At 33.9% G+C, this 26173-nt stretch overlaps 2 protein-coding genes across 4 annotated transcripts; one reads left to right on the forward strand and one right to left on the reverse strand.

Annotated features, from left to right (window-relative positions):
• Nucleotides 1–6527: 6527 nt before the first annotated feature.
• On the reverse strand, nt 6528–12582 carry LOC144440885 (ubiquitin-related modifier 1-like). Of its 3 annotated transcripts, XM_078130328.1 has the most exons (6): nt 12403–12424; nt 11335–11374; nt 10268–10338; nt 9364–9445; nt 8362–8410; nt 6528–7609 (listed from the first exon to the last, which is right to left on the reverse strand). In XM_078130328.1, exons 2-6 carry the CDS (start codon nt 11367–11369, stop codon nt 7541–7543), a joined length of 306 nt encoding a protein of 101 aa, XP_077986454.1. In that variant the 5' UTR covers nt 11370–11374; nt 12403–12424; the 3' UTR covers nt 6528–7540. The 3 variants fall into 3 exon arrangements, with proteins under 3 accessions (XP_077986454.1, XP_077986452.1, XP_077986453.1); XM_078130326.1 differs by lacking the exon at nt 11335–11374 and having other exon boundaries at nt 12407–12582; XM_078130327.1 differs by lacking the exon at nt 12403–12424 and having other exon boundaries at nt 11335–11381.
• LOC144440884 (GDP-fucose protein O-fucosyltransferase 1-like) lies at nt 12438–25708 on the forward strand. The gene is made up of 8 exons (XM_078130324.1): nt 12438–12617; nt 14447–14605; nt 14820–14938; nt 15788–15911; nt 16617–16794; nt 17245–17440; nt 18875–19117; nt 23540–25708. The coding sequence occupies exons 2-8, from the start codon at nt 14461–14463 to the stop codon at nt 23732–23734; spliced, it is 1200 nt and encodes a 399-aa protein (XP_077986450.1). The 5' UTR covers nt 12438–12617; nt 14447–14460; the 3' UTR covers nt 23735–25708.
• Nucleotides 25709–26173: the final 465 nt, after the last annotated feature.

The raw sequence follows: 26173 nt of genomic DNA on the forward strand, positions 1-26173 counted from the left end.
CTCATACAAGTTCACCGCTAATGTACAAATGTATATGTGTCCATAACTCATCTGAAATTTATGGCCATGGACGTACGCGTCTTAACCCCGAAAAACGATTTTTCGCAAACGGGACGCATTACTCACATTTGTATTATTTGAGGTGTTATGCAAACATGTTTGTTGAACTATTAATGTTCGATACTTGTTATTTGTTTTAATAAAGTGGACAATATTTTTGTTTTTGAAATACAGTTAACAAATAGTCACAAACGTCATTTTTGAATGCACAAGTTCTACACAAGTGTGTAAAATGAAGAACAAGTCTTTGTAGAAGAAACAATCTCTTACACTCGTTTAATAGCATTCATATCAAGTGTAAAGGTATACTATTTCAATTGGTTTATTTATAAGCCTGGCTACATTTTGTGTGTAAAATATTGACTCATAAAGAGTCAAGGTCAGGGTCAAATGTAAAGATACTAAGTGAAAGTTACATCTGATAATGTATGGATAAATGCTGGAATCAAGTGCCTGTGACTTGAACTAATGTACAAATGGTGTACTTTTCCACCAAATATTGACAACATTCAGTAAGAAGGGCTATCAACAGTAACACGAGGCATGCCTCTTTGTCCTTTGTTCTGTATCACCTTTGGACAAGGTTTGGACAAAGTGTACAGATAGCGCAATATGTGAGAAATTGTTTGATTTTGGAATTGACCCTGAATGTCAAGGTCATAGGACATGGTCGTGGTCGTGGTCTTAAAGGAAAGCTTGCTTGCCCATGATAACATAGGACTTGACACTAGAATGCTCTCTATGTATTATAGTTTTGTGAGTTATGCAGTAAAATATGATTTCTACCACAAATATGGCTGTCATTCAATCATTGTCATGGAGGTTTGGTTGACAGAAAGGTAACAGGATTAGATACTGCAATGAATTCTAGTCTTTATGTCTTATGTTTCAGGAGCTGTTGCACAAATAGTGGATATTTACATCAAATATGGCTGCCATGCACTTATATGTGATCACCAAAATTACGACATGTGTATATTTCCATCGTTATTTATAAACCGTACATAAGATCTTATAAATGATTGGCCAAATGTCAACAATATGAAAGAAATAGATTGATTTTGGTAAGTGACCCTGAAGGTCAAGGTCAATTTCTTACGTGAAAGTTTGCACCTGAAAATAAGGGGCAGGACACTTTTACAATGAAATATGACCATCAGTAAAAAATTGATATCAACATCAAAAGTAATCCTTGTGTGTATTTTTAAATAAACACCTGAAAGTGTCTGTGATATGCAAGAATTAACTCGAGTTTGATAACTGGCCCTGACGTTCAAGTTCAAAGTTCAAAGTTCGGGTCTTAAAAGAAAGATTGCATCAGATAATATGGTGGGTAGACACTTGAAAGGAGTGTCTATGTATTGCTTATGCCATAAATATTAATTTTGCAATATTTATCCGAATACAATGTCAGACATTAATTATTCAATATAATTGCCACTGTGCAATATTCTGGTGTTCATGTATTAAAGCAGGAAGAAACCGGAGTACCAGGGGAAACATGCATGACTCAGTAGTTCAATATGCAAAACTATTATCATTTTATATTTTGAAAGAGGTCTAAAGAAACATGAATTATTACATAAAAATGAGTAACTCGTCATTGTCATCTTTAAAAATAAATTTCGCACTCCTAAATATAAATATTCCTAATAAAATATCAAATTGAAGAATTTTCGAAGGCGTGTATGCATGACTCTGCATAATACATTTTGGGAATGATGTCAAATGACATCTGCTGGACAGTATAAAGGAACATCTTTGAAATCAGAAAATTTAACTGTGTTAAAATCACTAGAAATGTTCATCAGCTTGGTAGGTCAGGTGACAGATTATAATGCACAAGCAGTTCAAAGTGGTTTAGCATTGCCAATAGCATACAGGCAGTTCAAAGGTTTTCAGCATTGCCAGATCGAAAGCTTTTAATACTAAAACACTTTGAACTGCTTGTGCGTTACTGGCAATGCTAAAAACTTTGAACTGCTCATGCGTTAGCCTGGGCAGGGTACATACATTATTAGCAATGCAAAAAACCTTTAAACTGTTTGTGCGCTACTGGCAATGCTAAACACTTTGAACTGCTTTTGCGTTACTGGCAATGCTAAAAAATACCTTTGAACTGCTTGTGCGTTAGCGTCGGCAGGGTACATACATTATTAGCAATGATATGTTATAACATGTGCAAGTCAATGTAAAAATCAATGACAAAGGGTAAAATTGAGACAAAAGAACTATATTCATTTTTGAAAAAAATAGAATTTATGAATACTGAAAAAATAAAGTGAAATAGTTGTTTCCACTTCTGAATGATTGTAATGTAACTAGAAAGTATTATGAGGTTACTACAGTGATATGTGATTGATAATTTCAATAAATATAAAAATAGTGTATCATCCTGTCCAGACTATCAAGTCTCTATTAAATTAATAACTGCAGTAAAGAAACATGTAGTAATATGATCACTCGAATTTACAAATAGTGAATAACATATATTGAAGACAAATAAGGGATTGTGCTTCTGGAGGGTAGTATTAATATATTAAGTTTTTTCCTCATTACGTTTATTTTAGTATCTGTCAGTGTGTGAAGACATATATGATGGCGATAAACAAATGTTAATTCACACAGACCCCCATGATAATACTGTCTAGACAATATTGTGTTAAAACATGTTTTATGACACTGGTGATTTTTCATGTCGTAATCCACAGACATGGTAATGGCGGCTTCTGTTAATTTGAACATAAAAATCTGTTTTAAATTAGCAATTCCCACGGCATAGATAGATGGCTGTGATATACAGGATAAACGTAGTGTCTGGGTAAACGATTTAATGGAGGAGCTACACACGGCAGACGACGAACTATGACTTTGGTAATTTGGTATATATCTCAAAAGAAATAAACTGGTACATGCTTTAATACTTCGACACTTTTGTACTTTCCCGCCAAATAATATTCTAGCATCCCATTTGATGACGTCAGAGATATTGTAATTAGGCCTACTGGGATTATGTAGACATTCTTAGTGTATATTTCAATGTATTCCAATACTGAATGGTCACAGCTGAAAACCAGGCATATAATTTGGTACAATATCAGCAATTTATAATTGACAGACATTTCATAATATTATCAATAAAGATTACACACAAACACCACTTACACAGTATCAACTCTGTATTTAGTTAATGATATAAACAGTAACAGCATGCACACTACTGCAGTTACAATAGACATGAGGTATAATTTCTTGAAGTTCAAACAAAATCCATGGTCAGCAGCCAACTGAACTGTTTCTTTCATGCAGTTACTGTTTGTATCATTAACAAAATAAAGAATCCACACTGTGTATGTGATGTTTGTGTGTTATCGTTTTGTATGCAAGTGTTTTTGATACATGCATATATAGTCATTATTTATAAATATAACATTTAATCTAAATTTGTATATATATTGTCAAAACTCATAATAACAGTGCTGTCAATCAAATTCTATTATTTCATATCTGAATCCTATTTTTCCAAACATGTATTTTTTTGTATCGATGGTAATAATTTCTGAAGTCCACATTTGTTCGAAATTACATGTACAACAAAAGCCAAGTAAATATGCATTGTCATAATTTATCGTCTGGCACAGAACGACGAATGTCTTATTACCATTTTGCTACGTTTATCGCCTGCTACGACAAACTTCCAGTAACATTTCAAACGTTAAACGTAAAGGTAATTAGGGCAAAGAAAATGTAACAATGCTTGTAAGATTTTTGGTGTGCCAGAAGAAGAAATGTAACAGTATTAGTACGATTTGTGTTGACTCAGATGATAAAATGTACCAATGTTAAGATTATTGTGATAGCTTTGTCGAGCTATACAATAAAATGTAGCAATGTTAGTAACATTTTTGATAAACCAGACAATGAAATGTAGCAATGTTAGTAAGATTTTTGTTAAACCAGACAATGAAATGTAGCAATGTTAGTAAGATTTTTGTTAAACCAGACAATGAAATGAAGCAATATTTGTAACATTTTTGTCTAGAAAGACAATATTCTAGTTTAGATTGCAACAACTGGTTTCTCATTGTACGTGTTGTCTTTTGAGTCTGTCTGCAGCGAAATATGCAAATTAATTGGATGTTTGGATTTTAGCCATATCGTCTGGGTTACGATGGGTTATAATTACTCTCAGTGTCACATCAAGACCCCCTACAGCTTCTCTACTCAAGAGTTATCATTGAGTTTCACAAAGCAACCCGTTTAGTTTGATATATGGGTATCTACAAACAGTCAAGTAAAACCGGGTAACGCTAGGAATAACGAGCGTCGAAAAAACAAAATAAAGTAATCCGTACACCATTAAAGAAAATGGAATAATGAAAAGTTAATTATCAAGAGGTGAACGACTTTCATCTATAAAGAGAAATAAGTCGTAAGCGAAGTACTCAAAAGCGTTCGACGAGGGACTCGGTGATTATTTGTGATAATATGTCTTTTGTTCAGGGAGCTATAAATGCTGTAATATCGACTACGTAGAACTTGAACCGTGGCTAGACAGAAACAACGCATTCTCATTTTAACTTTTCAGACAGGTCACAAATGACGCAAAACCTTTTATAATTATGTTATGAGCGATTTTTTTTTTCACGCTGAAGTGGTGTCAGTAAAATGAAATGATCAAATGAGAAAAATCAACTATATGTCGAACGTAATATTTGCCATCGTGGAGGTGTTTATGAAAAAAGTGAGACCATTAGCGAGAATGAAGAAAATACAGTATCATAAATGAATTCACATTGTTGGATCTCTGAAAAGAGCTCGAGGTATCGTGAAAAAAGAAAAACAGATGTAAATACATATCCAGCAAGATGATATATTTTAAAGTTAGTTCCTTGCATGCTATCGTAGATGATATGCAGTTCAACATTTACTTTATAGTTGAAGTTTTATATGGATGACGCAGAGACATGACGCGGGGTATAATTTTCATGAAATACTTGTATTGTAAAGTATACAACTTTTTTTAGCGTGAATATATTTATTCATTTGACTTGACCACTCCAGTACTGAGCAGACACAATAAATGGGTAACAAAAATGTTCAGACATTGTGCATACAGACGACTTGTCCACCAAACAGGTGTCATGGGATATTTTTTATCTCCCATGGGGAAATGGTACAGACACTTTTTATGATTTGAAAAGAAATCTGTTCACTTTTAGACCAAATTGTCAATATGAATTCAGATCATTTGACCAGTTGCATGCATATAATCTAAAAGAAAATTGAAACATGACAAAAATTTATATGAAAACGTAAAAAAATTTGGCGCGAAATTCCTTGCTACAGAAAGTATTGCGTCATACATAGTGTCCGGTTTCTGGGGTATGATCTCAAAGTATTAATCGAAACATTTTTGGTAGGAAACAACATGCTGTTAGATAATTTGACGTTATTCTGTAATATTTAGGAAGAGATGGAATTATAAATTTTAATTCATGGCAAAATTTGAGACCAGAATGTGACCATATTTCTAAAAAAAAACACACCCTAAAATAGCGCCAAATATGCTGAAATACAACTGAAAATTTAGCGTTTTGCATGTCTTTGGTTCAAAATAAACGACACACTTTTGGGGACATTTACCTGACGGTCTATTTGTTGTGCTAAAAGAGGTGTACGGAAATGCCGCGATTCATGGTTATAAGTACGGCATATTTGGTGACACTGTACAGTGAATGTACACTGTTGAGAAGTACACAAGTCATACATGTACGATAAGAAACGAACTAGAGTGAGATATACATTTTTTGAAAGTGAAGACTACGTACAAGTTTTCAACGAAGAACGTTAACAAAACAGACATGACAATATCATATTTCGAATAAAATGTAACGTCATTTCCGAGGTGTCTAAACAAAGTAAACCCGACGAGAGCGCTATACAAAAATGTATATAGCAACAGAAATGCATCACGTCATCGTCACGCCAAGCTTTCATTCCTGCCTGGCAGACGATCTGAAAAACAAAGTAAATGAGTGGCTACAGTGTGAGGGCGACAATCACACACAAGTACCTTGGTTAAAACAGTAACAACTCATGAGTCACCCATCTATAGCACCTCGACTGGCAGGGTGACTGTGTAAACCTGGAAATTTTCGAAAAAGACTTATGTTTGCGCACTTCGCTGGACACCAAAAACCCAAAAATAAGTAGTGACTAAAATGCCTTCTAGTACATGTACACAACATACAAGTCTGGTAATTAGTAAAAATCAGTCTTTGAGAACTAGCTGACGACAGTAAAATCACAAATATCTACAGCAAGATGATATATTTACAGTATATAATGAAGTATTGACAATCATCTTTTATTTTACATTCTTTGAGAAACATACAAGTGTCCAGACTTAGACAAAACTATGCATTATGGTAAAATGTACGAGTTTATTGATATCTCCGAGTTAAAAATATCAATCTCTAGTCAGTGAATAAACCTGACCATGATTTCAATATCACTAGTGAGATTTATTGTATCGACTAAAAATAAAGACCTCCTTTGTTCTCCTATCTGCTCCTTCTAATCATAATTCCCCTCCAACCTTAAAATTATGAACTAAACTATATAACCTGACTAACCCAAACACTAAATATTTGTTTTTCCTTTTCTTTCTGTTTCTTTTCTTCTGAAGACTTAATGTGTGTCTTGTGATTCTCAAACTCGAAGGTCAAGAGGCCCTAAGCCTCAGAGGAAGTTTTACCATCTTGACTTTTCCAAAATATTTCAAAACTAGTTCCACTTCCTCTCTTTGTTGTCTGTGAAACTAGTGTATACTAATCCTAGTCAACTCTGCCAAAAAGTGAAAGACCACTGAAAAACTTTGACATAATTGTTGCATATATTCATGAGCTCAGTAAGTCCTGTCATGGTCCGTTTTGATACTATGACCACAACCTATACTACCTTTTTGGATCAACATGCTAATAGACAACCTCTTTGTTTACTTGCTAGGTGGCACTGCAGCAATGAAGTTATTGAAAATATGATGTAGTAGCAGTGCATGTCATAATAGGGAACTTGCAATCCAGACAGAGCATGCTCAGATGCAAAGGACTATGGGATTATCTGTGGTTATCATAATACCTAACCTGGAGCTACTGATAAAATTAACCTCCCACAATGGTCAGGGTCACTATGAATTGATCATTTGTGGTTACAAACAATGTATCAACATTGTTTACAATACGAATTGATTAGTATTTATTATCACTTTTCCCATGATGCAACATTCAACATGGCGGGTTTGCAAGTTCCCTATTGTGATAATACAATCAACACAGCACAGGAAAATTTGATATCATAGAAAAAAAATTGCTGTACTTCATGATCAGTTATTGGACAAAGATGTCACATGATACAATGTTGATGATGTTAACTATACATATATTTACATAAATTAACATTTATAATAAACTTGGTTTCATCCTCCATGTAATGTTGATATAAACACTATTGTATCGTTGTCTTCTATTTCATATTCTAATTCACCCTGTAAAAAAATAAACCAATAGTTAAAAACAGAATAAATGCTCTACGATCATCTGCTGTGGCCTACCCAAAGAAGATGTCAGTCAGTCTTAATCTGCTAGTACGCCCTCTAGTGGCAGCAAGTGGACAGGCTAACTGCTCAAGTTGAAATATTCCACAAATGCTTATGTAAAACTCAAAATGCTTTCATAAACGTTTTCGTATTTTGCAGCTGTATGAAATTGTTTAAAACAATTTCAGAAAATGCCTGTCATGTATTATGTAAATAGTAATTATACAGGAGAATAAAACGAGGTGAAATATTTCAAGAGATGTAACTCAAAGTATGGTTTCCCAGTAAATAATGCTCAAATATTATTCTTGAGTTCACCGAAGGGGTAGGGGTGCAAGAGAAACATGAAGACCTTGTCACTGTTGCATGGAGTCAAAATAATTGATTTGGTTGATTATCAAGAGAGGGGACAGTGCAAAGCTATATTCTCTGTGAATCAGAGATTGACACTATCAGGGACTATTTTCTGCCTGAGTTTGGGCAAACATTTGGTAAAACTACACACATATACACAATACCTGGTTTTTGCTACAGTTAGTACAATGTAGGCAAAAATGAATGGGGTGAATCATCCTTGGGCTATAATGTTTACAAAATGAAGAATTCTGCACAATGAAAAATGTCGACAATATATTGTACATATTATCGTAAGAATCCATGAATTGATGTATTGATCAACAAAGTACAATAACTGTACTTACCATTAACTCCCAGTCAGCATCATTGATAAGGACCAGTATACCAGGTCTTCTGTTGATGTAAAAAATAAATAAAGACACAGATAAATATCTGTATATCTCAATATGCACTGTTCCTGTTATCAAAAAGACAAAAGACTCTTTTAGTTTGGCCACTAGGTGTGCTGTCTTGAAAGATAAGGACCAGTATACCAGGTTGTGTGTTGATGTAAACAAATAAAGACACAGATAACAATATGTATATCTCAATATGTCATGTGCCAGATAACAATATGTATATCTCAATATGCCATGTGCCAGTTATCACAAAGACAAAAGAATTTTTTAGTTTGACCACTAGGTGTGCTGTCTAGAAGTAACACATGGAACAGAAGTGAGAACCAGAACAGTTGAAATTGACAATTGTGTTTTTTAGTGTTTCACTTTTCAATGGCATTATTAGTTAGATCAAATCGTTTTCATTTTCAAAGATGTGGTTTTTCTTAGGAACTCAAAATGTTTCTTTACATTTATGTATTGTCCCACCAATATTGGTAAGTATGATTCAAATTTCAGTTTTCATTTTCTTTAATTTGAGGCACTTAAGGACATGATACTTCTTTCAAAAACTGCTGACAAGTAAGTAACTGTAATAGTGTAATGCTACTAATCAGTGACTACTATGACATGCAGTCTGGAACATCTCCGGATTGATATAGTTATGGAAATTGGGATAAAAGAAAACTATGAATTTTCTGTATTCGTCCCAATCGAGACAAAACATTTGAATTAAATTACAGCGTTGAGATACATTGTTAGCTGGTCATACGTCCAAGTCCTCGCCTCATCAACTTGTCTTGACGATAGGCAAACTAGTTCATGTCATGAGATGTCTACTGTACAAGGATATAGCTGACTATAATACTACAGTATCTGATGAATAAAACCTATTAAACAACAAATACTCAACCAGTTTTTACTCAAGTTCAAGTCTAGAAGTACTACAGGTAACCCTACTGTACTTACACTGTTTCACCTTGTAGGAATAACTCTGGTCTTTCTTTTAGTAAATTGTCTTTTATCCAAACCAGTAATTTCTTAATTGTCCCTGTAAGTGTAAATAAAGACAATGACATGCTTCAGAACTGGAAATTGACTGCTGTATTAATCCTCTTTCTACCAGGGGGTGGGGGTGTTGGTGGGGGTGGGGTGTGTGTGGATGGGGGTATCTGTTTGTACACAAAAAACTACAAGTTGGGTAATACATGATTTCACTTTCTCAGTTTTGTACATGGTCACCAGTATGCACACAAATCAAAGACAACATTTTTCATTGTTGATCAAAATGCTAAAACTGGATTTCCTTGAAAGTCACCACACAGTGAGAAATAGGGAACACCAAATGTTGGTGTGTAACTAGAAACTGTATCGTGTCAGTGACATGTCAAATGGCTTAGAGGGCATGGGGATTGTGAGTCACCACACAGTAAGAGATAGGGCAACACCAAATGTTGGTGCACAGTATAAGCTGACCTATGACTGAGACCAAATAAAATCAATTTTTTTGGTGATAATATACTAATGTTCATCTATTGATGGAAGTTAATAGGTGATAGCTTATCACATTATGTTTAGACCAAGACCATAGTCTGAGGTTTAGAATTACATAAGATCTAGGTTTACTAGCCATGAAAGAGTGATTCTGTCTATCAACAATGCAGTGTTTTATTGCTGAAGATTTCAAGTGTACATTATCATATTTCGAACACAGCAGAACCAATGACGTTACAGACATGTGTTGTCTTGACATAGTCGTGCATTGTTGTGACTTACTAGAATGATTAGAGTATATATTCCATATTTTTTGTTGAACCTGGCTTGTGCATGGTATAAGTATTCTTGTATCTGTTCAGTAATGACAGGAACTTACATGGTTTATTTGACTTGTCCAGTGTTACACTGTGTTTCTTGACCTTGTCAAATAACAACTCAGCTCCACCACTAAAATTATAGAAAAGAATATACTAATGATTAATGCAATTGAACATTCACCATGATTAGTAGGACAAGCTGATTTTTATACATCATACAGGCTATTCACCTCACTGATTAACAAAGTGATGACAATGAGTTGACTTTGTAATGCTATACTTTGCTAAACTAATCAATTTCAAGAATCAAGAAACTGTCCCTTTATATGTATACACCCCTATTGAATTATGACAAACCCTACGGTAACCATTAATCCCATATCATGAATGAAACAAATATCAGACTTCTACTAGTTCTAGAGCTAAAAGAGAATGAGTTTAGGCTACTTCACATACAAAATACCCTTGAGTATATTTTGGAAGCATGTGTATGTGTGTGTGTGTATGTGTGTGTGTGTGTGTGTGTGTGTGTGTGTGTGTGTGTGTATGTGTATGTGTGTGTATGTGTGTGTGTGTGTGTGTGTGTGTGTGTCGGGGGGGATCTATATTTTGGTAAACATGTTAATGTTTAATCATGGATATGTCACGGTTCTGGAAATATGCACTCCTTGAACTTGATATGTCTTTGAGGGGTTCAAAGACAGGACGGAGCACATACTAGATGCTCCACATTTCCATAGCTAATACAAGTAAGGTGCAATTTCTGTATAAGCTTACAAGTTACAGAAGGTCGATGACATCAGGGACTGTGGTGACATATATAAAATAATAAAAATAACAGACAGGATTCAATCATGCAAACATTACCATGAAAGTGAAGCTTTACAGACGGTTGTTTGTTAAAGTGCAAACTGTATATCAGAAGATACAGATGGATGTCCGAATCATAAACATTGACACTTCCTTCTCAATATGGTCACTAACGTTCAACAAGATAATAACAATACTCGGATTAGGTTGCACACTGCAGAACAAATTATACATTGATATACGCCTGACTTTTACGATATAATATAGCGACAGGAAAATCACAAGAATCTTATCACACACGATGTGATTAACCCACCTAAACTCCAGCGATATAGCCATGCCACCTTCCATGGAGGCTGCCATTTTGAAAAACAAAATAATTTCATGAACTTGCCACTTGGTGGTGAGCTTGTATTGAAAACATCTGGCTGCTAGTAATCTTATAATGTACACAGAGATAAGGTAAGTACGAGACAGAAATACGTAATTATCGTCATAAAAAAGAAATAATTATAAATGGTTGATGTACCCCAGAAATCACAACAAGAACAGTGTCAAATATTCTCGTTCCTAGATCTGAATAAATAATACACTAAAAATGATCATTTGTGACAACACTGACAAATTTGTGTAGGTGAAAAAATTAAATAGTCTGATAATCAAACACGGGTTATTATTTGTCGGTAGAATTGATAATGTTCAGTTCCTGAAGTTAGTTAAAGTTCAAATGTTTAGTATGTTTATTATAATGTGTCTTGTTGAACGTTACTAGTATTCGAGTAGGGTCTATGACTCAGGTGCATCGCAATATAACCAAAGGGGACTCAGGGTTAGTTAGGTATGTTTACGAAAACAAAACAGGCAAGCAAACAAGCAAGCAAGCAAGCAAACAACCAAACAAGCAAGCAAGCAAACAAACAAACAAACAAACAAACAAACAAACAGGCAGACAGACAGACAAAAACACAAGTAAACAAACAAACAAACCAGCAAACAATAGATAAATAAACAAACAAATAGATAAATACTGACAAGCATCAACAAGAGAGTAATTACAAATCATTATCAACTACAACAATTACTGTATGTTTCCTATATGCGAATCATATAGTAATTCTTGTTGTTGATAATAATTTGTAATTACTCTCTTGTTGATGTTTGTCAGTTTTTATTTATTTATTTATTTATTTATCATTCATTCATTCATTGTTTGTTTTCGTAAATATAACTAACTAAGCCTGAGTGCTAGTGCCCTGTGATATAACACAGAGCATCCAGTTAAACACGTTAACAAACGTCGGTACGGTCTTCATGAGTCTTTGGCTCAAGTTTGTCGAGTGTCGTCAGAGACATGCGTCAGAGATATTTTTTTAAACATCGCCACCTACGACAAACTATGAACTTTGGAGATTCCCGGATATGACGAACAAGGGTTTCCCCTTTGATACGACTGGCTGGAGTCCACTGGACGTCTGATACGTGTCCTCACGATCATGTACCTGCAGTGCTGATGTGTCACAAACAAACCAGGAACAGGCGATGAGTGAATTCCCAAACACATACTCGTGACTCAATCTCATTTCATTTGTGTTTCTATAGGTAAGGATTTTATATAAAATATTCAATGGGAATGACTTCCCTCAAAAGTGGGAGACAAATATGCGGTTCCCGGAAGATAAGCAACCTTCCAACTTCCTTCCATTTCAGTGAACACATTCCAGAGTCGGATTAACCTAGAAATAATATACTCCAAGGTTATGAATATTGACACGGCTCCAGTTATGGGAGGGTTTGAAATTTAGGAATGACCACCCACGAACTTATTCATGATGTAATGGCATGTGATTAAAGTCATCATGTTTTATTTATAATTTGATTGTGAAAGGAAGGGGTAAAGATGTTAGCTAGTGTGTTTATAATTACGGGAGTAATATATCAGACAGACAGACAGACACAGACAGACAGACGCACATACACATACACAAGAGAACCTAGTTTGTTTTCAGACGCGGATTTTATTTTGTCGTATTCCTAAAAAACATGAAATATTTTTTTACATTTAAATACTAATTGTGTACACATACATAACCTATAACATGCGATATAATAATCAGCATGTACAGTGTACATTCTCTGTCCAATACACATGATACAGAACGCACACTACTCACTGAGGATTCAAACACATAAATATAATCCGACATCTGTCTTGACTTCATCGTACGTCCAATACACACCATGTTATTAATTCTATTAATTTCAGCAGAAAAAATAGTATTAAAGATAAATTACAAAAAAAAGTCAAGATGACTGTCGACAATCTAAAGAGAACCCCAAAACCTCCTTTGAAACAGAACCTCTGTTGATGTATTAGAGTAAAAACCGACACAGTAACAAACTTTAGCATCCATTCATTTGCCTCACAAACATATGGATGAAATTACTACATAGTGAATACAACTGAAATAGTATTCATGTATAGGTAGTCAAATATGAATATTATGTGTGTTAATCCTTTCAAAATAAAAGTATTTTAATGTACTTTTTTGTCTTTGATATTTTTGATATTTATATTTGAAACCTGTATAGAAGAGAGATTGTGAGATATAGGTGGTTTTGTTCATAGGAATTCGCAAAACATATCGTCAATATACTTTTAAAAAATAACGTAAAAAACTATATATGCTGGTATAACTTACATTGTTGAAAGATGACTGCAAGTAACAATACATTTGTATATCTATGGTATATAAAGCACTTACTAAACTGACAATTGGTGAAGGGCTATATTTAGAATTTGAGATGAAGTAAATGATTTTTAAAAAATTTTTTGTAATGTGTCGCAGTGTCTGACAGTGTTGTATAAGGCTTGATAAGTTGTCTTTTTTGTTCAGTGCTATGTATCACTCAATTTGTGTTCATGTTCCTGTTGCAAGATATATGAAATGAACATAACTATGACATGTGTGAAGATGTCACGATGTAAGCCTGCAAATATGTGCTGTCATGAAATTGGATTTAGTTATACAAAGAGGTGTAAGTCGATGAATTGTGACTAATATATGAATTGTCACTCTGAACAGCTGTTGCAGTGTAACTTAAAAAAACACATCCAGTGGAATTTTAATCCCAGGTCAACCAACTGAGCTGTGGAAAAAGTTGAAGTATGTGAATGAAACAATAATCCTGAGTGATCCTCATGGCCCTGCTGATGAGATACCGCTGATGCAAGACCCTGGAATTAAATCATTGGCCATCTATAATTAGGAAACTTTTTTGCAGTTGCAAGAAACTTTGATGTATTTTTGTCACATCACAGAATTTTATATTAATGATGTACAGCATATTCACATTTACCGTTGTTATTATCATATTTGTCTGTATATCCCAGTATCATTGTATAATTGGATTATCTTCATTTATTTCAGTTTATCCAATCAAAATGGTGCTTATAAGTAACTCTGGATTATCTGCCATGTTCCAACTGTTACTGGTGTTCTTATTTGTTCTGAATGATGTGGTGACAGCTGACCAATCAGAAGTCAGTATTGATCCCAATGGTTATATTATGTTCTGTCCCTGTATGGGTAAGTTGATAACACTATTAGACAGTGAAAGTATAGCATCATCAAATGTTGACTGAGAGAGTGGTTTGCTTACAATTTGCACATTCCTAGTTTTGTCTTGGTCATTGCTATTCTCTCATTGATAAAAGTTCTTTGGCAGTAGAGTGTTTGAAAAAACCCCCAAAACGTCATGTTTGAATTATTACATATATTGATATTTTTTGTCTGTTTTCAGGTCGCTTTGGCAACCAGGCGGATCATTATCTAGGTGCAATAGGCTTTGCGAAAGGTTTAGACCGAACGCTGGTTTTACCACCCTGGGTTGAATACCCACCATGGCCTGGTAGAGGATCGGTAAGTACATAGAGGGAACCACCCTGGGTTGAATACCCACCATGGCCTGGTAGGGAAATCAATAACAATTAACATAGTACATGATGCGTTTTTCTCAGCTTGTTGGTCTGAAATGGGTGATTGGTATTTCAGGGGAAATTTCAACATGCACTCTCAATATTTTTAGTCTAAAACAGGGTATACTTTTCTGACTTTCTATTTGAGAAGGTAAGTATACAGCATGACAAGTGTACAGCATGACAAATGTACAGTCAGCTTGTCCATCATGCATAATATCACACACTTATTGTATAGCTATGAGGGCACAAATAGACATCTATTACCCCGATGGCTGTTCTGTAGTAACTCCAATGCAGAAAGCCACGAGAAATAGTTACAAGGGGTAATATGATGTCGACTAGTGCCCGAATAAGGCCAGGCAATAAGTGTTTTATAACACATTCTCAGGCATGTATTCTTTTTATAGTCAAAGCAAATCCCTGCTTAGACGTCTGTGCTACATGACTATTGCCCTAGGGAAAATAGAATGTGACTAGTACCCCTATATGCAAATTGAGGTTACTGGGTCAATAGTCCATATCATGTGATAACATCTAAGCCAATCACTGAAGGATATATGAAAACAATGTGTCATAATATTGATTAAGTATGCATACTACTGTTCCAGGAGAGTCCTACCAAAACTACATGGTCTAAAATAAGATATTGATATGTTCGTTTCTGACTAGTTTGAAACCCTCCAGGACTTTTTTTTGAGGACTTTAGAGTTAAATGAAACAAAGTGGTATGATTTGAATAGACAATATATACACATCTGATAATCAGTTCATTTTGTGTTTTGTATTACAGGACCAGATTGCATTTGATACATATTTTCAAGTAGAACCATTAAGAGAATACCACAGAGTTATTACAATGGAAGATTTTATGACAAAATTAGCACCAATAATCTGGCCAGAAGGTGAAAGACTAGGTAGGTTTTGTGACACTTTCTCTGAATTATAGATTCCTAATCTTTACATATCATTACTGGTAATAATTTCCAAAGAAGAACTGCTGTGATATGACAACACTGAGACAAAAAACGCTAAATGCTCAAAACAGCATGTGGATGTTTTTTACAATTATAGAAATGTCCATAAGTTATCTAATTTGTATTTGGATATCTATGGGTAGTATTTCCTAAAATTCCTCTGACATCATCCTCTCAACTTCTGTAACCTGTGACTTAGTTAGTTAGTGTGTGCTACCCCCTAGCTTTCTGTGTTTGTGTTTCCCTTGGCTTTCTATGAATTTGTATATTACCCCCTGCATTCTGTGAATTTGATGTTACTCGCTAGCTTTCTCTTAGTTAGTTACCCCTTAGCCTTCTCTATTATAATTGTTGTTACCCCTTAGCTTTCTATGAGTTTGTCTGTGACACCCCTAGCTTTCTGAGAGTTAGAATACAATGTCCTCTAAAGTATACCACCCTTTGTGTAAATACAAAACTGCCCTACTATAAATTTAGAATTTCTCTCCTAAAAAATTGAAGAGAAATTCTTTCTAAATTTGTAGGTTTGCTATATCTGTAGCTGTAAACCATACCAGGTTGGTTCCACTCTGCTGCCAGTATTCAAATTAATTACAAAATTATGAAATTCAAAGATGTTCTAATGGTTTCTTCTTGTACTTGTAGGGTTTTGTTACACTTTTTCCAGAGATCCTGAACTAGAAAACCAGTGTAATATGAAGAGTGGTAACCCATTTGGACCGTTCTGGGACCATTTCAATATAGATTTTGATTCCTATATGCAGTATGGAGGGTTAAGCTATGATACACGCATACCAGGCGTACGAGAAGCATGGGATAAAAAGTAAGTAAAAAGTGAGACGCTTTCACTTCCATTGCGTGATAACTGCATTGAATTGTTCTCATCATGTACAGTAATCACTGCCTACAATCAGGCAAGTAGTCTGTAGACACTGGTTAACTTGTACAATGTCTAATTATTGGAATTTCAACAATTTTTCAATAAATATAATGTGCTTTCCTGATCGAAAAATGATACAACTAGTACCGATTCAAAACCAAGCTTTCACTCAAGATTTAAACTTGCCACTACACTACGTACAGATAATATTGACCACTAATTAACAGATACAATGTCTTTTTATAAGTAATTCACCAATTTTAGTGAATTTATCTGTGGTTGTTTGATGAAAAAATATCTCATTTGCAGCTAGTACAAGTTTAATTAATGCAACTTTTCCAGTTTCATTAATCAATTGAAACTTATATACTGTACATTTCTTTTCTGTGTCAGGTTCCCAGCATCTGATTATCCAGTTTTAGCATTTAGTGGAGCTCCAGCAAGTTTTCCTGTCAACAGTCACAATAAAGATTTACACCAATACTTACAGTGGTCAGATAAAGTCACGAATGAAGCTAATAAATTTATAGAAAATGAATTACCTAGTGGTCCATTTGTTGGTATTCATCTTAGACATGGAAGTGATTGGGTAAGTTGAAAATCATCATCTTTTCACTGTCTTAATTATCTAATGTTATCTTCCAACTCCGGTGAAATTTGCAATTTTGTCTTTATTATAATGCATATTTTGATGAGAATCCTGGTTAAATTTATGAAGAATTCGAATATATTTCATCACTCTAAATGAAAATACTGCCTACTATGATTGAGCACATGAGTAATTTTAGTAATTATTAAATTAAAGATTTGATACTTTTCTTGGAGATTATTGTGCAAGGTGACTTGAGGGGGATATTTATGAAGGGGATGGAAGGGGTGGGGGGGGGGGGGGGGGTATTACCATCGAAGGATGTACCTGGTTCAAAACGTGCATATAGTAATATAGACTATTGTGTCAGTGTGTCCTTGAAGGGCAGGTGAGCGATAAACTAGATGATATGTTAAAGAGAAGGATTGCTAAACTCACAAAGGAGGGTATGTACCTAATAGAGAGTAATATTTTAAATTGAAAGACAGAAAATGGGTTTAAAACCTGCGGTTAAATCTGAAAAAAACCCACTCTAGACATAGAGCTAGAGAGGATCATTATTCACAGGTGTCATCTTGGCTGTCTGTGTTTTCCACTGGCCAAAGTAAAAAAAGTAGCATATTTAACATTCCACCCTCTCTGGGATGAAAATTTCAGTATTTGCTGTTCCATATATGGAATTGTAATCTTTTGAACAGCGCCCCCTAGTGGCAATTATGCAAATAAACCCACTCATTTGCAGCTTCAGTTTCCAACTTGTATATACCTGGTTTTCTTTATGAGATAAATTCAAAAACTATGTAAAAATATTTTAATGTTTTATGATTAAATAATCTAACTTAAAAATATTTAGTGAAGCTGTAATTCAATGTTAGTTTCTTGTTATTTTTGTTCTATTTTTCCAGAAAAGCGCCTGTGATCATAGTTTAAATATATTCCAAGTTTTAATTAAATGTCATAACATAGATTACTTTGGTAGACCATGAACAATCTTAATTTTATGTTAATTTTTGTTTCTATTTATTTAGAAAAATGCCTGTGATCACAGGTTCAAATTTATCCCGTGTTATAAGTAAATATTGCAACATAAAATACTTAGTTGGGTGCTTTAGATTTAATTTTATGTTGCATTTTTCACGAAGAAAAACTTCCAGTGACTGTATTCTTAGTTACGGAGTGTAATTTTGAGATGTGGCATCCCTTTTTCCAGTCGATTGCTAACCACTCTTCTCAGTCTTGATTAAACTACTAAATTATGTGATTATAACATAAAATACTTGAGGATATGAATTATATTTTTAATTTTTTAATTTTTTTTTTAATTTTTCAAATTTAAATTAAAAAAAAAATTAATGTCACTTTTCTTTTGTTTTTGCTGGAAAAAAACCATCTGTAATCATAGTTACACTTTTTCTTTTTCTTTTTCTTTTTAAGAAAAATGCCTGTGAACATATACAAGAGAAGAATGTAGGCAGTCACTTGTTTGCATCACCGCAGTGTCTAGGCTATAGGAATGAACATGGTACCTTGACATATGACATGTGTATGCCTAGAATAGAGCAAGTCTTGAAGAAAACCAGGAAAGCTGTAAAGAAGATGAAAGCTAAGGGAGTGTTTGTTGCCACCGATGACAAACCATTGATAACAGAACTAACAAAAAGTTTGAAAAAATTCAAGGTAAGGTGGCAGATGGTTCAGCAACCCTCTCCCCCCAAAAAAAGTCCCCCCCCCAAAAAAAACAAACAAACAAACAAAAAAACCCCAAAAAACCCCCAAAAAAACAACAACAAAAAACAAGGTTCTGTTAACTAGAGCCTACTTTATTTTCTCTGTGGGGATTAAACTTTGTCGACATTTATAAACATATGTTGCAAGATAATGTGCTGATGGTAAATTTCGCAAAATCTTGATGATTTTCTGCCACAAATTGTGCACAAAATATTATGCAAATGAAAATTGTAGGATGTCCTGACAATTTTGCGTTCTAAAAGTTATGTTCACTTAAAATGAATGATGAATGTAAAATAATGAAATTAAAAAAGTGACAGAACAGAGAGTTGTATTAAAAGTAAAATCACTAAAAATAGAAGAAACCATAAAGCAAGGCAATACAGATAATAAGGTGCTGGCACAGGGTCACAGTGTTGTGTAGGGCTTCCCTGCAGGATTTATTTACATATGAGCTGTACAGTGAAACTGTCTACCCATTGCATAAAATTTGATTTGTATACTTTCAATGAATGTACTTCATGCCAAGTGAAAGACAAACCAAATTTTTGTGTTCCATGTGGTGACTCACAAAACCATGTTTTGTCGTTTGTATAGATGGCACACTGTAATATTATTATTATTAATGCTCAGTGACCTTTGACCTAAAAGATGAACACAAACAGAGATGAAATAGAGATTTAGGAACGGATTTGAATTGACCTTGGCTTAGTTTATCTTTATGCAAGGAATGTATTTATCTTGTTTCCGAAATGAAAAATCACGAAACAATGTTCACTAAGTCCTAGAGAAAAAAATTGTTTGGTTCCGGTTACCCAACCCCACCTAATTTTTCACTGCTGATCCTAAACTTTTTTTTATGTATTCGAGTAAACAATGAAATCGCGAAAATTGTGAAGTCGTGCAAGAAATTGTGGATGCCGAAACTGGCGTCAGCTTAAAAAGACAATATAAAACTGTTTTTCCAATCTGTAGTGGCTGTACATCTGATGAGAAGAAATTAATTACACAGAGACCATTTGGAAAACAACTGAAAACATAATTACCTGAACTAGACACTCACATATGAAAAAAAATATATAAAAACATAATATAAAAAATGTACCTAGTCGACCTATTCTAAAATTGAGCGTAATCGGAACCACACAATTTTAGTTATTAGGTCTAAAACTAATCTATTTTCACCCCATGAGCCATTGCTCCCTCTAAGAACAGCAACTTCATGCGCCCCACCAAAATTTAGTATTCCCCTATCCGTTACTGTGTATGTTGACCCACAAGAAAATCCAGTTTCTATAATTTGACCCACAATTTAGAGGGTTAAAATAGAACAAGAAGGTTGACTTATTCTCAGTACCTGTAATAGTATTTTACCTCATGCTAGACGGTCAAATTAGAACAAGAAGGTCGACATATTCTCAGTACCTGCAATAGCATTTTACCTCATGCTAGACGGTCAAATTAGAACAAGAAGGTCGACATATTCTCAGTACCTGTAATAGCATTTTAAATCATACTAGAAGGTTGACATATTCTCACTCTCAGTACCTGTAATAGCATTTTACCTCATGCTAGAGGGTTAAAATAGAACAAGAAGGTTGACTTATTCTCAGTACCTGCAATAGCATTTTACCTCATGCTAGAGGGTTAAAATAGGACAAGAAGGTTGACTTATTCTCAGTACCTGTAATAGTATTTTACCTCATGCTAGAGGGTCAAATTAGAACAATAAGGTTGACATATTCTCAGTACCTGCAATAGCATTTTACCTCATGCTAGAGGGTCAAATTAAAACAAGAAGGTTGACATATTCTCAGTACCTTCAGTAGCATTTTACCTCATACTAGAGGGTTCAAATAAAACAAGGTCAACTTATTCTGCTGCCCATTTATAGTAATACATGTGTCGTGCATGGAGCGGAAGTCAGTGTTGATCAGAAATCAAATGATTGCCATTTTTATTGACGTACTTAAGGAGTAGAATTCTGTGTTAGGTAACGAGAATTCAATTTCTGCATGAAAGGGAAAAACTCAACAAATTATGAAATGTTTACCCCAAGACTATTGCCCTGGAAACTTTCGTGGCTACAATGTGTAATATTTTGCAAAATATTAATATATGTCACTGCGAAATCATGACATTATAGCAATGATATTTTACTCCGGATATTTTCACTGTAAATAACATGGCATCATCGGCATATTTTTTATCACAAGTAGATATACATTTCCCAATAATTGTGTTGCTAGGTGATGAGACTGGATTACCTACAGGAAATCTCTGCATCTTTACATCTCCTAGCAACAAGTCTCGTTTATGTGATTGATATATTAATTAAATGACAGGAAATAGAGATGGGTTTTATTTCCAAGGTTATTCCCCCAGGACTTCTTACTCGAGTAATATAGGGAGAGATTATTATTCAATAACATAGCACTGCAGTATGAGGTATATTATGCCATACACAAGCCAAGTTATTGTGTTTGAATAGAAAATATGGATTACATACCTAGGTCTTTATACGTCAAGGCAACTCGTATCTTGAAATATGAGTCAAAATGTTCCAAATCACCATTATTTTTCCCAATTTTTCCCAAATTATGCTTGAGGAGGTATAACTATATTATTCCCCAATATTTTTCTTCTTTCAGCCACAAAATGTTTGTGACCTAAGGGCTTGTCACTACGAGTCGCTAGACAAGTAGTGACAAACCCCTGTGTCATGAGTAATTTCCTTGGCTGATTCAAGAAAAATATTTGGGAATAATATCTAATTGGAGTGCTCAGACTGAGTCAGACAGGAAATATTGTATTCATTCATTGCTTGCCCCATAGTATGATAACACATGTCTATTTTATCAATTCTTGAGTTTGTACATCATGACAATGTGTGTCTACATAATCAATTCTTGAGTTCTACCTCACAACGATGTGTGTCTACATCATCAATTCTTGAGTTAGCTACATCACAACAATGTGTGTCTACATCATCAATTCTTGAGTTCTACATCACAACAATGTGTGTCTACATTATCAATTCTTGAGTTCTACATCACAACAATATGTGTCTACATCATCAATTCTTGAGTTCTACATCGTGATAATTTTTGTCTACACCATCACTTCACAAGTTCTATATTGACAAAGTTTGTTTGTATCATTTTACAACCTTTTATAAATAATGAATTATTTTCAGACATTTTAGAAAGATGTAAATGAAAAGGTGTAATAATTGATATCATTTTAAATAATTTTTCTTAATCGGTTTGAAAAATGATTCTAAACATTATCCACTCAAGTCACAACCAAAAAGGAAGTAGTCACAACTTTTTATTTTATTTTAGCACAACCAGTGTTTCCCCGACAAGAGAAATGTTGTCAATTAAAGTGGCCATATGGATGAGGAGTGGGTATTTATTTTGGAATATTAATTTATGAAAAAAACATTATCATGGCTTTCTACTTGCAAAATCAACGTGAAACAACAGATGTCAAATCCTTGTTTGTAACTCAATAAATAGCAAAAAAGACTGGTAAGTGTGTAAAATGATTGTTATTGTACATACAATAACAAACTATTTACACAATGTTCAGCTTTTTGCAAAGAGTTTAGTTACAAACACAGACTTTGTCAATGTTGTTTCACGTTGATTTTTGAGGTATGAAGCCATGATAAAATTGTTTCATAAATTAAAAATCCAAAATAAATACCCATCATCCATACATGGCCACTTTAAATGCTATTTGCAATGAAGCAGGCCTTAGTTTCATAGTTTCATGATGTGCACGAAGGTTTACATGTTTATTTCCTGTTCATTGTTAACATTTTTGCAGCATAATTTAGAACCATATAAAATTCGCAGTTTGTTTTTTGCCTTTTTTCCTGTTTTCCCAGAGTGTTCCCCCTCTGAGAATGTGTTCTACATGGTCTGTCTATAGTATTATTACAACAGCTGAAACTATAGAAATAGGTTACAAAACAAAACAGGAAGCTACTGTTTCAATTGGTGGTAATCCCTTGAAAATGTAGTTCCCCTACTGTTGTAAACAAATACCTCTGTGCAGGCGAGTTCAATGCTTCAAGGCAGCAACCCTGTAATTTGATCAGGGCAGACTGATACAGCGCCCTCTGTGTCAGATTTGTGCATATCCCTGTGTGGACTGGCTGGCTTTCACATCCTGACAGCTGACGTAGACATTTAATATGTTAATGTTCTTGTTTACCCTGAAAACTATATATTTCAGCAGTTGGCTCAAAAAATACACTGGACTACAAATATTGTTGTGACAAGAGATTTACTGAATGAAGTTTTTTAGCAGGAAGAGTGAGTATTATTGTAAATAGTTGATGTCAAATTTTTTTTTCTGCAGGTGAAGGTCGTGGAACGCAGGCCTAAGGAACCGCATGTTGACTTAGCAATCCTAGCTAAATCGGATCTCTATATCGGCAACTGTATCTCCTCATTTTCCTCTTTTGCAACCAGAGAGCGTGAAGTGTTGGGAAAACCAACTTGGTTTTGGGGCTTTGAGAAGTATCAACAAAATGACGTAAAAGAGGAACTCTAAGTCTAACAGCCTTGGAAAGTCCAGAGTTTTTCTTAACGACCTAATGATAGTAATATAGCAGAAGTAGTCCGAGTTGAAAAAAAAAAGCAGAAATAGCCCACTTCCTGTCTACCCGCAACTTTTGATGGGTTTTTCCTGTCCAAGTTGATGATCCACTTAAGTGCTTTCTATTGGAGACATAATCAGTATTGGAGGAATAATTGACATCCGTTGTGGAAGTGGCTCATTTTCTTTTAATGAGCAAAACCTCAATTGTGAGAAAAGGAAACAGTAACAATACCCCATTGTTGTTATTCTTAAAGAGAGATAATGGTCAAATTGATAAAGCAAGAAGTACTCCTGTTGTCATTGTTATCTCGCAGGTACAAATTGCTGATAGATTTTCTATTACTATGCCATTACTTTTATCAATGTGACCTTTGACCTTTGACCTCTGTGTCACTGAAGAAATCATGCAGAAAGGACATCTTTCATCGGATATCAGAGTACATACAATGCATATAAAAAAAATGTCGAATGTCAACCAAAAAGTACAAATTTTATGAAATGATTTTGATTATTCTTCTCTTAGAATTCATTCCATAATTATTAACTTGAAAGAAAATCCATAAAATTTGATAAACTTTACTCAGAAAATATCAATTCTCATTTTGAAAAGGATCAATGTTACCAAAGAAATTCTAATTTTATGACGTATTTCTGTAAAAAAAAATGTTCTTTTTCTACTTTCTTCCCACATTTAATTTGAACGAATATTCATAAGATTTATAAATTCTACCCCAAGACTCTAAATTTTAAATTTAAAAAGGACCAGTCAATATCCCCCAAATTGTAAATTTTATTAAAATTGGTTTGTAGATGATTATTCTCCTAGAATTTGTTTCATAATGAATTATATGCAAATAAACAAATTCTCACATAAAACATCTTCAACAATACCAAAAAATGCAAATTTTACTTGATTTGTAGATGAAATCTTGTTCATTGTTGTTTTTCACACCAAACGTGAATCAAAATCTATAGAAATCGATAAATTCTACTCAAAGAATAGAAATTTACAAAAGGGCCAGTACTGGTAACCACCAGAAAATGCAAATTTTATTTCTTGATTTTGTAGATAATTATTCTTTTTAAAAATCTATTCACAGTAAATTAGAATAACATTTTATGAATTCTGTTCCACTCTGAAAAATACCAATGCTACCCAAAACATTCTTCCTTGATTTTGTAGACAATTCAACAAATTTCGCAATGAGCGTGATTGAAATTTTATAAAATTGTATTGATTATATTCCAATTATAAATTTTCTCGTTTTTATCACTTTGAAAAAATATCTTCCTCCTTGCTGGTGAATGCTCAAAACAAACAAATGATAACCACCTTAGACCTTTTAATATTAATAATTACATCCAAGTGTCAAATGAGAATTTTAAACCTATGAAATTTCACAAATTTAGATTTGGTAATATTTATCACTGGATGCTATGTGTAGGTATAGGCTCCATATTTGATATTTGTTATCTAATATTCTGTTTTCAAGAAACTTAAACCTGATTTTAAAATGATCATAGTCATTACTTGACATTTTTTGCAGTACATTATGAAAATTCATCAAGAAAGTCCAGATAATATCCATAACTGAGATTTTGAAGAGGTATAGCATCAAAAATTTCCAAAGTAAATTCCAAGCGAAAGTGACGTTTTCCATGTACAAGTCAAACAGTGATTCTTGGTGTAATTTGCAATTGAATGACAAAAAGATTTTTGACTGGAATTTGTATGCCATATGTGTGGTGGTGATTTGAAATTTACAGTATTCAGGATTCCTGTCAAGATGCACATGATAGGGTAAATTATAGTGGACTTATAAATACAGAAGTTCAAGTTCAGAAAGGTTCACTATAACATTGAATTGTTGTTACAAATGTATTATGAGGCTGATTATACATTGACAGTACATATAACAACCCCGACCCCCCCCCCCCACACACACACCAGTAGTATTTGACATACCTTAAACTTAGTGACCGTAGACAAAGAAAGTTTTTATAAAATGCAATTGTTACCGCTATTTTCTTTGTATTTTGTAGACTAATGACAAATTTGTTGTCTGATTTTCAACTTAGAAGAGACACAGAAAGAAATAACTTTTTCATGAGACATCACCAAAAAGGTATACTTTTGAAAGAAAAATTGGTAGCAAAATATTTTTTTTTCATAAAATAAAACAAATAGATATATATATAGAGAGAGTATAAAGACGAAAAGTAAACAAATATTTTGAAAATGAAATAGTCCTGAAATAGTAGAACTGGAAGAGATGGAAGTGTTATTTTATTTTGATTACCTGTAGAATGGTTAATGGGATCAATAAAGATATATAACTTGGTTTTCTGTATGTGTTGTATGTGCAAAATTATGATATACCATCATGACAT

The sequence above is a fragment of the Glandiceps talaboti genome, chromosome 10, assembly GCF_964340395.1.
Source record: "Glandiceps talaboti chromosome 10, keGlaTala1.1, whole genome shotgun sequence".
Taxonomy (NCBI): domain Eukaryota; kingdom Metazoa; phylum Hemichordata; class Enteropneusta; family Spengelidae; genus Glandiceps; species Glandiceps talaboti.